The 15,468-nt window shown below is 43.0% G+C and overlaps 1 protein-coding gene and 1 pseudogene across 1 annotated transcript; one reads left to right on the top strand and one right to left on the bottom strand.

Moving 5' to 3' along the window:
* Positions 1-1,640: 1,640 nt before the first annotated feature.
* On the bottom strand, positions 1,641-7,902 carry LOC149281970 (uncharacterized protein C17orf67-like). Its single transcript, XM_089498770.1, has 3 exons — positions 7,848-7,902; positions 5,865-5,965; positions 1,641-1,757 (listed from the first exon to the last, which is right to left on the bottom strand). The coding sequence occupies exons 1-3, from the start codon at positions 7,900-7,902 to the stop codon at positions 1,641-1,643; spliced, it is 273 nt and encodes a 90-aa protein (XP_089354896.1).
* Positions 7,903-9,443: 1,541 nt separating this feature from the next.
* Positions 9,444-14,417, top strand: LOC149281969 (diacylglycerol kinase epsilon-like; annotated as a pseudogene).
* The last annotated feature ends 1,051 nt before the right edge of the window (positions 14,418-15,468 follow it).

Below are 15,468 nucleotides of genomic sequence, written 5' to 3'. Positions count from 1 at the left end.
TAAATACCCCAGAGTCCTGACAATCTTGTTAATATCAGCTTTTAGAATTATAGATTGATTTTCCGATTAAATAATTAACCAGTCCTACCACTTATACTCCTCAAATCTCTATCCCATCATACTTTGAACTTGCAAAGAAAAAGGAATTAAAATAAAAGCTACATCTCTAAGTACTAAGGATTTTGTGTCCCTTTTCTAAAAGTGTGTTCGGCCTCATGGGGAAAAATTCTTGCATGCACAAAACCGGAGCTTTTCTCATCGTTTCTTGTTTCTTTGATCCGGATCATGATCTGAAAGAGATAACAAAGTATGAAATCAAACATCATAGGTCTACATTCTCTGTGCTAGTGATCAATCGTTAATTTTTGTGAGAACCAAACACTCTGGTCATAATCGAGAACAGTTCCCCTTGTAGTACCTCTACTCTGCCACTAGAGGCACCTGCCCCGATGTCCTAACTTTCACGCATTAATTAACTCTATTTTCTGAATGTGCACAATTGGGTTAAATATTGGTGACATTACATTTGCAAGATATTTTTGGGTTCAATAAATAAATTGCTTTCTTAAGCCCCTTTCCCATGTACCTTCATTAGCAAATTTACTTTCCAATTTATATAAAAAAATGGGACATAACATTTTGATCCATAGTTCTGGGGGGGGGGGGAATACATCCCATTATGTTGCTTGTCATAAGGATAATTCGATAATAAATAAAAAAATGAAAAATAAATATATATACTATATATATATATATATACACTTTTCCTTTAACTAGCTACTCAGAACCCTTTGTTTACCTTCGTTAAGAGATGTGTGTGGCATGAGTTAGGTACAGAGGGGGTCTAACTCAGGCTTGGGGTATTATGTAAAAATATCCCCCACTGCACCTAATTGTAACCTTAAATTTTATTAGTCTGCTGCATGCGCCTTGTATCAAGTAAGTCATTTATACGCTAGATAAGTGGTTGCGGCTATAACAGCAGTGTCTAATTAGCTTGTCTTGAGTGGTATTCCACCAACCTGAGCAGAGACCTCGTAACAATTTTACTGCCGTATTAATTATACCGTAGCTCCTAATCACTGGCAAAACAATACCTTTTTTTAGGCTTTAACACATGTATTTCGCTGTCAGAGCTCCACAAAGGTATGATTATGCTAAGATCGGCACTGGCGCGTTTCATTTTAATAAGTATTTTTAACCTTCATGTCAAAAAGAACTGTTAAGCAAATTGGTGGTTGGCATACGAAGCTGGAAAAAAACAAAAAGGGTTTAAATAACCCGCAACAAGTCTTAATTTACAGTACAAATCTATTCATATAAACATCTATCTATATTTCTGGTTATATAGTGCAATGAGCTTGTATATATTAGGGATGTAAGCGGCCAATGGCAAACTGGCTTCTGTGCACAACTCCCAGAATGCAACACAAATCGAATGCATTGATTGGCAATAATGGCTCAAGTCCCATCTCTCAATGGTCTAACAGCCGGAAGAGCAGGTGCAAAGATGTCGTCAAAACCAGCCAATCACAAGCAATGGTGCGCTACATCGATCAAGCTCTCTACATTCAAGTATGGAGCAAAAAGGGATCCTTTTTTCAGTTGTGGAGAGACATACCTTCTTTTACCCAAAGGTTTTAAACTGGATTAACATTGTTGCGGTTGCAATGAGGCTGGCAATGTGGATTCCACCAGTGTTCGTAAAATTGCTCTTCTGATCTCTGCTCCAGACGTTGCAGATACATCATGTATTCCTACAGGAAACACAATTATTATTATTTATTGTGTTATATAGCACCATCAAATTCCGCAGCGCTGTACAATGGGTGGACAGGACATAACAAGTAGTAAATAACATAAGAAATTGACTTAATAAGGAGGGCCCTGCTCAACGAGTTTACAATCTAAAGGCATAAAACACGTAATCAATGTCAGAAGGGGCCACAGCCAGTAGGAGATGAAACTAAGAAAGGTTGAAAATCCGCGAAGAGGTATTAGTGCAAGAAAGGAAGAGGTAATACGGATGGTGGGTAATCTACAAATCAAATAACCATTTGCCAGGCATTGCCAAACTTTATCTGAAGATGGAGACAAGAGGGGAGCAACCACAAAATAATCTACTCTACAGCCTAGGACCAAAAGAAAAGAAATATACAAAAAAAATACAAAATATCTTTTGTATTTTTACTTTACCCCTAACGCAAAATGGATAATAATGCCATTTATTTATTCAACTAACTTTCTAATGGCTAATATTGAAAATAAATAACAGGGTTAGTAAATGGTTTATCGAACCAACTGGCCTCAAAAGAAGGTAAACTCAATCACCTCCGACACCTGACTCTTTATGGTTTTTCTTTTTCCTCTCCACCTAGTCGATCAAGTTCTTTTGGAAAAGTAGTCGCTCGGCAGTTGACTCATACAACGAAAACTTGTAATTACCTTCTTTTTTTTTAAAAAAAACCCTTCGCATTAACTAGTTTGGATCTAATTACTCATGTGGGTTGCCATTTGGGGCATATTCTGCTCACTCACTCCTGATGACAATCCATCTGCCAAATGCGTCGGCGAAACCTCCCAAAGGACAGCTGGAGGCTCCCCAGTAACGGCTCAAGGAGAAAGATTAATAGCGTTACTAACGTCCAAAAGTCACATTGTATCAAGTTGCGTTTTCACACCGCCGGGCGTTCAGTAATTGCAGATCGCACATACATCATCTCATGTGAAAAGGAAACATAATCCAATGGAAGATCCCCGCGCTGGTACCTTTCCATGACATAGTGTCATCGTGACTGTGGAAAGACGCCATTATGCGCATCCCCTGCCACCGCTGTTAAATGTCAGCCTGTACAATACAATTAGTAAAGAACGACCCTCGACGTCCCTTTTGCTTGGCAGTCTTCCTATATTGCAGTAGTTGGCATTTGCTGTCCTAATTAGCTGTGATTATGATATCAGTGGTGACTTAAGCCAAAGCTAAATTTGGTGGTCTCCGAAATGTCCATAAATGTATATTACTTTATCACTTCATGAGTACTTTTATATGCATTCTTTAAAAAAACTTGATGTAGTAGCTGCAGCCCTGCTGCTGCTGCTGCCTTCCTCTTCTGTGGTCCGAGGATTCTTGTCACTGATTGGCTGGAAAGAAAGTGCTGTAAGTAAGTGGCAGGGTCTCAGGCATAGGAAATAGCAGGGGCAAGGGGCAAATGCATATGGGGGCATTCTGTAGAAACTACCCCCCATGCATTTGTAAAATAAATGTAGAGGGACCACACGGCTATCACATGCTTTATAGTGAATATTAGTTTAATATAATTAGTTTAATGCCTTCAGCTGGAGCAAAAATGAAATACGAAAATATTTGTTTTGAAAAAGAAAAAAAAAGCAACATTTTCAAGTATTTTTTACACCTTGAGAATAAGGGATCGCCCCTTTATAGGTTAAAAAAAACGTAACTTTTTTTCTGTTAAAAACACTAATGATTGTAAAATTTTCCAAAATCAGCTGATTCCTCATAAATATAAAATTCTTGCCGGCTGAGTGCGAGGGAAACCGCAGATAACCACAAAAGTTTGCGGTGGTTTTTTTTAAAAAAAAAAACCAACATTATGGTTCTGCGACCCCAACATAAACATCCAAACCTGCCCACTTTTTGTCAAAGTAAGATTTTTTATTACAGTTTTATTACTAGTAATGTGGATAGCAATTATTACCTTTAATATTATGGCTAATCATGAGTATTTGCATATTTAAGCAAAGCATCTTGTCGAGAGCTGGGCTGGCCATCTAAACTATAACTCCCATGATTCTCAGTCTACCCGAGGCTCTGTTACAATAGATGACATTAAAAATATTTAAACGAAGACAATTTTAATAGACAGAAAGGGGCCCTGCTCTTGTGAGCTTACAATCTAATGGACTTTTGGCGATATTGGAGCTTACGTCGTATCCTTGTAGAATTAAGTAATATCACCATCCGCCATCCTCTGATTAACAGCTGGGTTATTCTTTCGACAGCTGATCTAATCTTACATTCCTGTGTCTGTAGACGTAAAAGCCTGAATACCAGCTACCAATATTTACAATTTTCTTGGAAAGGATTATTACAAAACAGATGATTCCAAGAAGGATGGGGAAAATATTGATAAATACATTCCGCAATTACAGAACTTTAAAGGATGTCCCTCTGCGGATATTTGATACCTTCACTCGTCCGGGTTTCTGTGAATAAATCCAGATCGTGTTTTCACTGTATTCTGCTTAGCCTGCAGTGACACCTAGTGTTCATCACTGTGTATTGCTACACATGGGGTCACAAAGTAATACAGAGATGAGCGGGTTAAAGGGGAACTCCCACCATGATATTTTAGTCTATAGTCAATGCTGACCTACATTACTTTATACAGCACTGGGGGGTTATTACTGTATACAGCGCTGGGGGTTTCTGCCCCTTTAACTCCAGCAGTCTAATCCTTGGCTTTGGATATACCCCTGCTGTTACTGTGCTAAGACAGGGATATCCCTAAAACAAGCACTGCTGAAGGATGGTATTAACATAAAAGCACCAGGGGCAGGGCTGCACAACACTTGATCCTCAATGATTTTGGGATATCCCAGCTTGAACATAGGCACTTCAATTAAAAATTCCTGGCTTGTTTGAGGTCCTCGAGGACAGGAATCGCATGGCCCGGGACATAAATTACACTTTCAAAAATACAGAAAAAAGTTCAAGTTCTACATTGTGGTGTTTGCTTATTATTAGTGCAAGAGATCTGTGTCCAACAGAAAGCCATTATTATTAATTATTATTATATAATTTATAAATATACTAGGAGGTTAAGGGGGACTGAGACAAAATGCCCCAATTCTCTGAACCCCTTTTAACTTCTCAGATGCCCTTCTTTTCTAGGAGCTTAGAACCTGTTACGTCTTGATAAAACTCCACCCATAACCACACCCCCAGCCCCGCCCCTCTGATCTTGCTGAAATGCTGGGATTTCAAGAAATGGTTACATTAATTTTATATTAATAGAAAATAATCCGTCGGTGTTCCAGAGAGTTAAAGTTGATTAAACGCTATCGATGCTGAAAGAAGTTCGGGATTGCCAAGTATTTAACAGTTTATGTAAGTAGTAAGTCGTTGGGAAGCCCAAATATTTAGCCGTCCTCCGGGAGTCAGACAGCAAAGGCTCTCAAGATTCAGATGGGAGTCCAAGAGCAAAAAAGGATTTGAAGTGGAGCGGCTGAGACTGACGGGGGGGGGGGGGGGGGTCGTGGCTGCTTTGGGGCAATCTGTAAATTAAGAAGCTGTGCAGGTAACAAGTGATGAGTATTGCCAAGCACAGCCAATCCCCAACACATAACTACTTCTGACTGCACCTCCCATTATGCTCAGTCAGCCAACTGTTAGTGTATGCAGTCAATACCAGTTCCGGTGTGACGGAGCCTTGTGGTCTACTGCCGGTCAATCATGTATCCTTCGGCTATGCGATCCCTTTAAAGTTAACCCACGGCAAACAGAATTCTGCACCATGGCATGTCGTGAGCGTCGTATTTTAATAACAGTTCTGGTCAAATGGTTGGACAGTCTTTATAGCATTCATTTTTTTTAAAAATGTTATTTGATCTTTTAAGCCTAGGAATTCAATTTCCGTAGTTCCCCTTACAGCCACAGAAAATCTTAAGGGAGATGATGGAACGCTGATGGAACCAATAAGGTCAAGGGGCTTATGCAGAAGGGACAAGATCTGTGTAAACAATATTTTTGGTGAGTCAGGAGCAGGACATGACCATGCGCAGAAATGTAAGTCATGAGTCGTCAGCCTTTTTACAGTCTTGTCTTGGAGTCAAAATCAAATTACCCTCCTCGGCTCATCGTGATGTCCGGCTTTTCTTTCCCTCTCGGAACGTTTGGCCCTCAAAATCTGCTTGGCTTGCTTCTCTGGTAAGATAGGAGAGGCGTCTAAAACCAACGGGGAGATCATCAGTGTCAAGGCGTAAAAAAAACCGGTGATGTTTCTCTGTGGTGCCATCAATCTGGAACATCGAAACATCGGCCCCATTCGGCCCCTGTCTAGTCACCCATTTTATCCTGCTGTAAAGACTCAAACCTTAATCAGTCGTTGGTCTCATCTTAGATTCAGGAGCCGTATGTCTATCCCATGCATGTTTAAGCCCCTCACTGTATTACCCTCTACCACTTCTGCTGGGGAACTGTTCCACTTATCTACCACCCTCCCAGTAAAGTAAACATTCCATCTAAGCCTCTGACTCTTGGCGGAGTTTGCGGAGCTGAGCTTTTCAACTCACCTGACAACTCGCACTTCAGAGCGGAGAAAAAAAAAAGAGGATTCTCAGCAATAATAATACACAAAATCAAACTTAAAACCTATAAAAATCTGGAAAATTAAACAGCCAATGGAGGAGAGAATAGGTGTCCATCTTATCTCCCATTGGCTGAACTCTAACCCTCCAGCTACACATGTAGATGCAAGCTAAACGTATGCTAGGATCTTTTTGGACTAACAATCAACCACATTTAACGGAGTCCCTGCACAATCCTTCATTTTTTATTGGATTTTTGGATTAACCCCTTATGGTCTGCTGTGCTTCGGGAAGCAGACGACTTTGGAAGCAAGTTTATGTCTCCATAGCAAATAAATTCCTCCTGCTTCCAAGTGAATAGACAAAGTTCTCTTTCAGACGTATCCTCCAGAGGTATCGCATTCCATGGGACATGTGCGGAATTTTTCAACTTGTTTAGCATATCGTTGGGTCCCACAGGCTGGCTTTGTCCTGCAGAACGCGATGGTCCCGAAAAGGTGCCTCTTAATAAAATAAAGTACCCCTTAAGTGGGCAAGTGTGGTGAAATAAGTGTTATTATATGACTTATACCACTAGGTGTAAATGTACACCTGTGTGTAAATAAACAAATACATTGCAACATTGTTAAAAGTGCATTTAGAATCATAATAAATAAATGGTAAAAAAGAAAAAAGTGCATTTCCTAATTTACCAAAATGAAACATGCCAAAAAACCTCAATAGTTATACCCAACTAATATTCAAATTTGTATATAAGTATTTAAAATGTACAATTAACGCAAAAAGCAATTATTACAAAAAATAAATATTATTAAACATATATTCACAAAATGTTTCGCATTAAACATGCAATTAGTGCAAGAAGCAATTATTCTAAAAAATAAAATAAAATAAATAAATATTAGTTTAACTATAAACTGGGGGAAAAATTACCAAAATGTTCCGTATTAAACATGCAATTAGTGCAAGAAGCAATTATTGTAAAATATATATATATATATAAATACAAAGGTAAATATTATTTCATCTATAAACAGTGGGGACAAAATAACAAAATGTTCAGTATTAAACATTTAATTAATGCAAGAAGCAATTATTCTGAAAAATAAAATAAATAAATATTATTTTAACTATAAACAGTGGGGGGGGGGAATTACCAAAATTTTCCGTATTAAACATGCGATAAATGCAAGAAGCAATTATTCTAAAAAATAATAAAACAAAATAAAAATAAATATTTGATCTATAAACAGGAATAATAAGGAAGAAATTATTCTAAAAAAAAATAATAAAACAAATTAAAAATAAATATTTCTGTAAAAATTTCTATAAAGAGTGGAAAAATGTTGAGTATTAAACCTGTTGTATCTATCCATCCATGCGCAATTTCTTATAAAACCAAGTAAATGGGAAAATTCCTCTATTATCCCGCTAATAGATTAAATTTTAAAGTTTTCTTTCGCGTCTGCAGCAAAGTTGGACATTTTCATATAAAAACACCCCCGAGTCTGGATCCTTACCAGTAAAAACAGCCACAAGGACCATAACGAGGAGCAACGCCACAAAGGTCCTCATTTTATTTTCGGGATGTGCTTGCTCTGTGCCGTCTCAGAAATGAACACCATCCACCAGGACACAGAGGTCTTAAGGAACCTACGTCAGCTCCAGCATCTGCACACCCCACTGAGCCAGGAGCAGCCCTCAGCTCTACACTAAGCTGATTCCAGGGCTGCTCCGATTTACGTGCACATTTTTGGAACCTTCTGTATGGATGCGATAACTTCTATTGCACCAGCATAAGAAAAAAAGATTGCCCATTTGAAGAAGAGACCTCCGAGGCCCTGAACATTCATATGATTCCGTATCTTTTTGTAGGTTGACCCATTGAAAAGGTATATAAATCAACTCAAAATGCGGTCTTTTTAAAAAAAAAATTGTACATAGATGATTTTGGGACGGCCTGCGTTTGTTTGAATGTGAGCACATCGCACCGGGCGGCGTACCTGGGGGATAGGAAATAGAATCTATTCAGCATTTCATTATAACCCAGGCTTCCTAAAGATTCTCTAGACTACAACTCCTGTGACCCTCATCAGACACGATCTCCCTTACTTTACTGCCAATCCCAACCTTTTCACACGTTTCACATACAGGTACAGAGCGTCTAAGCCCCTCCCCTACAGAGATGAGCTTGGTGCTGAACCCACCCACGAGGGACACACAGCTGGACTTCAGAGTTACACAGGCCTTGTGATTCTTGGGTTTAAACAACAGGGTTTTTTTGGGGGGGGGGGATTTTTTGGTGAATTTTAAGATTTTCAAAATGATTAAATTAAATGGGAGATTCTAGGTGGAAACGGGCAGATCCTGGGGGTCATCAGTCTGGAGTGGACGCCTTTTCTCTGTTTCGGGGGACTGTTATTGGAAGTGAAGTAGTTTAGTAAATATACCTGTAGCTTGGGTGTATTTTTTTGTTTGCCAATCAGTGAAATTGTCTTGGAAATATTTAAATGTTGCCCTTATGGTGATAACCTGTGAGGTCGGTGGCATCCTGTGGCAGAATTATCTGATCAATTTTCTGTCCCTAAATTGTCTTTCTCCCTCTTCTGGCCCTTACAAAGGCTGCCTAAACCAATCGGCAACTTAACAAAACGAAATGGGGAGGAATAATCGCACAGTGCCTGATAATAGGATAGCTGCTCCCATATAGTGGGTTTTAACACACGTAAATTGTATATTTTAACCTACAAACATCACTACATGAGACTAATGAGATTTACTTCAATAATAGTGTTTTTCTTAGTACTATATGCAGTTTCTGCCTGCATACAGGTGAGAGCCAACCTAAATACGTTATATCCTTGCTTGAATTTAGGTTATATCCCTGCCTGAACACGAGCAACAGCCCTACATGACCACATGTTATATCCCTGCCTGAATACAGGCGACAGCCTAACTGCATAAGGCTGATACCCCTGCCTGAACGCATGCAACATCCTGTTTCCTTACAGCGGCCATGCCTCCCCGGCGCACCAGGGTTCCCGCAGCACCAGTTGACGTCATCAGTGCGCACGGTGTCAGAGGCTTCCTGTCATGCCTCCGCAGTGAGCTCCGGGATGGATGAGGCCGAGGATGCGGGGTTGGGGTTGACGCTGCTGTGGACGGTGTGCGCGGTGTTGCTGTCCGTGCTGCTCACCCTGTGGTGCAGCGGGCGGCGGGCTCGGCGGCGGGGTCTGGCCCGGAGCGGGAGGCACGGCTGGGAGGAGACCGATCTGTTCAGCAGGCCCACGTACTGCTCCGTGTGCGGCCTGCATGTCCTGAGCGGGGCTTACTGTCGCTGCTGCGGGCTGTGCGCTGACCGGGCCTGCTTGCGGAGGGCGGAGCGGCGCTTCCCATGCAAGGAGGTGGCAGTGCGGGCGGACGGAGCGGCCTGGACTCACCGCTGGGTCCGGGGCAACCTGCCGCTCTGCAACCGGTGTGCCCAGTGCGGCCAGCAGTGCGGGAGCCAGCCCAGACTGTGCGACTACAGGTACGGGGGGAGAGAGAATGACAGCTCTGTGAGGAGGGAGGGGGAGAGAGAATGACAGCTCTGTGGGGAGGGAGGGGGAGAGAGAGAATGACAGCTCTGTGGGGAGGGAGGGGGGGAGAGAGAATGACAGCTCTGTGGGGAGGGAGGGGGAGAGAGAGAATGACAGCTCTGTGGGGAGGGAGGGGGAGAGAGAATGACAGCTCTGTGGGGAGGGAGGGGGAGAGAGAATGACAGCTCTGTGGGGAGGGAGGGGGAGAGAGAATGACAGCTCTGTGGGGAGGGAGGGGGAGAGAGAATGACAGCTCTGTAGGGAAGAGAGAATGCTCTGCGAGGAGGGGAAGAGAGAATGACAGCTCTGCGGGGAGGGAGGGGAAGAGAGAATGACAGCTTGGGGGTAGAGAGAATGACAGCTTGGGGGTAGAGAGAATGACTGCTCTGCAGGAAGGGGGGGGAATGAATGCTCTGCGAGGAGGGGGGAAGAATGACAGCTCTGCCGGGGAAGGTGTAGAGAGAATGACAGCTCTGCAGGGGGATTGAGGGGATAGAGAGAATTACAGCTCTGTGGGGAGGGAGGGGGAGAGAGAATGACAGCTCTGTGGGGAGGGAGGGGGAGAGAGAATGACAGCTCTGTGGGGAGGGAGGGGAAGAGAGAATGACAGCTTGGGGGTAGAGAGAATGACAGCTTGGGGGTAGAGAGAATGACTGCTCTGCAGGAAGGGGGGGGGGGATGAATGCTCTGCGAGGAGGGGGGAAGAATGACAGCTCTGCCGGGGAAGGTGTAGAGAGAATGACAGCTCTGCAGGGGGATTGAGGGGATAGAGAGAATTACAGCTCTGTGGGGGGGGGGGGTAGAGAGAATGACAGCTCCATGGGTGGGGTGACAGGTATATAGGTACATACAGGGATATATAGACTGACGCTCTCGCTTTGCATTTTGCTCCTTTGCATGCCGTCTTCTCTGGGTTTCGCGTGATTACTGGGTATCTCTTCCCAAAGCACTGAACTACCGCCGCTGAATGTACTCTGTGTCCGACGAGGCAGCCATACTTCCGCAGAGCGTGTATGAAAGGAGCTTTAAGCTGTTTGCCCCTAACAGGCATCGTCTTGCACGCGAGTCACGGCTTGTTGTGAGATTTCGATAGCGCTTTCATTTAAACGCCAACTCCTCTGTACCCCGACCAATCGCTTTTCTTTCTCTCCATCAGATGCATTTGGTGCCAGATCACGGTGCACGACGACTGCAGGCAACACCTGGAGACGGAGGAATGCGACTTTGGGGAGTTCAGAAGCCTCATAATTCCTCCCAGTTACATGGCGGCCGTCAGCCAGCTGAAAAAAGGCAAAGCTGCTGATTATGAAAAGGTCTGACGGGGAAACAAAAATATAAAGTTTGATCTTAAAATAATCATTTTATATAATGTTTCAGAGCTTGAAAGGCTGAGCTACATTTTGCTTTGAGACACCACTCCGGCGAGGGTTAAATATCCGTTTCCCTTTCCAGTTAGCCTCATCCATGAGATATCATTGGACCCCCCTGATCGTCCTCGCCAACACACGCAGCGGGAACAACATGGGCGAGATTCTGCTGAGCGAATTTAAAGGTCTTTTGAACCCCGTCCAGGTAAGCCTGTTTGGCGCTTCCATCGATATATCTGATCTGTCGGCTCCGGCTGAATTATTCTCCGATGCTCGTGGGAGATCCAGAGCTCCTTGACTTGAGTTTGTAGCCTGAAGTTGCGTTTAACAATATATATTTTATGTCTCTGCCGGTTTGCGGATCTCGCCGTTACAACCGCCGCGTGCTCTCTTTGCAGGTGTTTGATTTAAGCCGGGTTTCTCCATCCAAGGCCTTGCAGCTGTGCGCACTCATGCCTGCAAATTCAGCCAAGGTGTTGGTTTGCGGTGGGGATGGCACAGTGGGCTGGGTCCTCGATGCCGTGGACGAGATGAAGATCAAGGTAATCATAGTTTTGCATTCCCTTGGAATTGCCCCTTGGGACTTTGTCCATTCACTGCTGTGTTTTAGGGGCAGGAGAACTTTGTTCCTCAAGTGGCCGTTTTACCCCTGGGGACTGGGAACGATCTGGCGAACACGCTGGGGTGGGGACCCGGTTACGCTGGCGATGTTCCCGTGGAGCAAATTCTGAGTAACGTGATGGAAGCTGAGAGCATCAAACTCGACAGGTGAGCCGGGCTGGCAGCTTACCGGTACGCGGACGCCGTTCCGATCGTAACCTTTCTTATTCTCCTTTCTGGGATGCAGCAAGGAAAGGGTTAATATCGCTATGACTCTCTCTGTGTTTCAGGTGGAAAGTGCAAGTTACCAACAAAGGCTACAGTCTGCTGATACCCAAGGTACAAATGTCTCAAAAGAGATTCTAAAGAAGGGAAAAGCAGGGGTGACCCCGGGGGGGAGGGGGGGGGTCTGTTACGTTGTATTACTAGCTTCTCCCGTAACGTAATACACACCGCACATAAATATTTTTAACACGGTAATATACAAATATTTATCTTTATTTCATATGAAATATTCTGATATTCTGAAATGTTTTATTATTATTATTATTATTATTTATATGATATGAAATATTTTTATATACAAATATTATATTTTTTATGATGTAGTATGATATGCAAATATTATTTAAAATATATATTATTATGTAAATATTATATACAAATACAAATTTATTATTACATTTATTATTATTACTTTAAATATAATATGCAAATATACACACCTATATTATTACTAAATACAAATTTTTTATTATTTATTTTAAGTATCATTATAAAATACAAGTATTTTTGTTACCCAAACATCTGTAATGAAATAACCATGCCTACTTTTATAGAAATGACTCGGACCGTATATATATATCTCATACCCGCCTCTTTACATTATTCCTGCAGGTGTTGTCGATGACAAATTACTTCTCGATAGGGCCGGACGCATTAATGGCGTTGAACTTCCACACCCACCGCGAGAAGGCCCCTTCCCTGTTCTCCAGTAGACTCATCAATAAGGTCGGTGTCCTTCCTGATTTATCTTTTCGTCAGTACTTCTCATGACTTTAACTCCATTAACTCAACACAAGCAGGTTTATTGTCATAAATAATCGTTTACGTTGGGGAAAATCCTGCGTTTTTAGCTAAATTTCCCATTTGCAGAATATATTTCCTTCTAGCGCGGTTGTTTCCTTATTACCCATTAGATATTATCTCTGCGGTGTTTTCAGAAGGTTTTCTTACAGGCTTACAGAGACAGACGTTCCCAAAGAGGCATGACTTACTCATCAGGATTGACGCTCTTTTGGATGAAAGTCTTTAAATAAATTAACAATAAAATTAAAGAAATATTTATATATATATATATTATTAAAATATTTAAAAGATGAGCACACGTTATGGCATCTGATCGTGCGCCCGCTTTTGTGTACTTTGTAGGCAGTTTACCTGTTCTATGGGACCAAAGATTGCTTGGTTCAAGAGTGCAAAGATCTTAACAAGAAACTAGAGGTAAGTTGTGAACATAACCAAGAGTCGCTCGCGGATCTTTTCATACGGAGTCTGACGCATTAATATATCTCTTCGGTGCGTCCAGTGTTGGGTTTTTCTCCATAAAGTAAAAAGGCAACCAGCATGAACCCTGATTGGGAGCCTAGCGCTCCCTTTCCGCTCAGAGCCTGCCAAGTAATCCTGTTCGTTTTCACGCAGGTGGTCCCACCTCGGGGGGCTGTGCTGACTTCTTGTGCTTTGTAACTGCAGCTGGAGCTGGATGGAGAGAGGGTAGAGCTGCCGAATTTGGAAGGAATCGTAGTGCTGAACATTGGCTACTGGGGAGGAGGCTGCCGATTATGGAAGGGATGGGGATGAGACGTATACCCCGTCAAGGTTCGTATAATGTAAACACTACATGGGGAGACCCATGGGGTGCCATTAACCAGTTTACTACTTTTACATCTTTGAATTATTCTGAACATACAGTAATAAGTACTGGTTTGAATATCAACACTGTGTGGTCAGACGGATTATTTGTTGACCTTGGATCCCAACGCAGGCATGACGACGGGCTCTTGGAAGTCGTAGGAGTCTATGGATCCTTCCACTGCGCTCAGATACAAGTGAAGTTGGCAAATCCAGTGCGTCTTGGGCAGGCGCACACCGTTCGGGTAAGCACCAACCCTTAAATGTGTGCGTTAGGCAAGCAAAAGTGAGCGCGCCCTGCTATGGTGCACTTCTGACACTTTGTAACCAGAAACGGCCTCATGCTTTGCATTAATAAATATGGGGAGCGTTGTGCTTGTTTTACAGCGTCTGCTATTTGGTTTTCCATTTTTTTTTTTCCTTTGACCGACAGCTGATTTTGAAAAGTTCCAAAATGCCAATGCAAGTGGACGGAGAGCCGTGGGCGCAGGGTCCGTGCACTGTCACCATAACCCACAAGACGCATGCAGTTATGTTGTATCACTCAGGTGAGCAAACGGACGACGACGATGCATCCAGCACATCAGACCAAGAGCATCACGCCGGCTCTGGGGGGAGCGAAGATGAGATGTAGGCAGCCGTACTAATGCCCCGTAGAAATTCACCCCTCCATCTGCATGAACCGTCGGCCTCTTCTGTAGCAGGCAGAAAAAGGGGTCTTTACCCGCTTTTGTCTGCCGCAAAGATTGGCTAGAAGTGTCCTTTTCTCCAAGCCATTTGAGGGGCCAATGTCCTTCTTCATCTCTCCTCTCCAGAGAAGAGAATTAGTTGTGTGCACTAAAGAAATCGCGCACTGGGCACGAGCATCACAGGGGCCCAGCGTAGTATATAGCGTATTTTTGTCTATGAAGAGTATAATATGAAAGTAAATTGGACCAACGACATGTTAATTGGCACATGCCAGGTATAAGTGGAAGCCGTTTGCTATGCCGAGAACCCATCAGGAAATACAGAAACTGATCTGGTTCACGAAAGTGGCGCGCAGATATCCTTCGTCTGACCCGCCTGTCCATTCACTGTGGAAATGCTAGAATTGTTTAAGCAATGAAGACAAAAAAAAAGAAATATCTTTCATCCACTCGGTGGGTCCGAAAGTGAAATCACCACTGTACTGAGATGAGAGTTTGAGGTTTGCCGGGAAGCGAACGGCGCATGTGTTGCGCAGGCTTGTTTCTGCGCATTCCATACCCTGCGCGTTCCGCGCCTATTGTTACTGCTATATCCAGAGAGCAGATGTTCTATCCTAGCGAGCCTGGGATTCCCGTCTGTTTATTCCGTTACCGCAACACACTGTTTACAACACAACCCTTTCCCATCGCGTAGGATTGCTGCTTTGCTTGTACCGTGTTTTAACTCATTATGCCTCTTAGATGGGCCTGTGTTTTACTTAGAGACTCTGTCCCGGGGCATATTCCGTGCCACGTGCCTTTTAAATGTACGGTGGTGTCATGGAGTCAGGTGTTACAGCACAGCGTGCCGGGCTTAGAGCCTTGTGGTATTCTAGAATCCCTTCAAACGACGCGTAATAGTCTGTTGTAATTCAGCTAAAAGTCTTCTTACAGCTATAGATCGAAAATGTCCCCACGTTGCGCATGTTTACGATGAAACATACATAGTCCTCTTGT

Source organism: Sceloporus occidentalis, unplaced genomic scaffold (genome assembly GCF_023333645.1).
Source record: "Sceloporus occidentalis isolate IW3139 unplaced genomic scaffold, rSceOcc1.0.p SCAF_126, whole genome shotgun sequence".
Lineage (NCBI taxonomy): Eukaryota > Metazoa > Chordata > Lepidosauria > Squamata > Phrynosomatidae > Sceloporus > Sceloporus occidentalis.
Note: the sequence above shows the minus strand (reverse complement) of the source record. Positions and strands in the feature narration are given on the sequence as shown.

What these genes read in the sequence shown, in the direction of transcription:
- LOC149281970 (XM_089498770.1), bottom strand. Translation starts at nt 7,902, where the DNA reads ATGAGGACCTTTGTGGCGTTGCTCCTCGTTATGGTCCTTGTGGCTGTT. An exon ending in CCTTGTGGCTGTTTTTACTG is followed by an intron (nt 5,966 to 7,847) that starts GTAAGGATCCAG and finishes CGTTGGTTTTAG; the next exon opens with ACGCCTCTCCTATCTTACCA. An exon ending in ATCACGATGAGCCGAGGAGG is followed by an intron (nt 1,758 to 5,864) that starts GTAATTTGATTT and finishes TGTTTCCTGTAG; the next exon opens with GAATACATGATGTATCTGCA.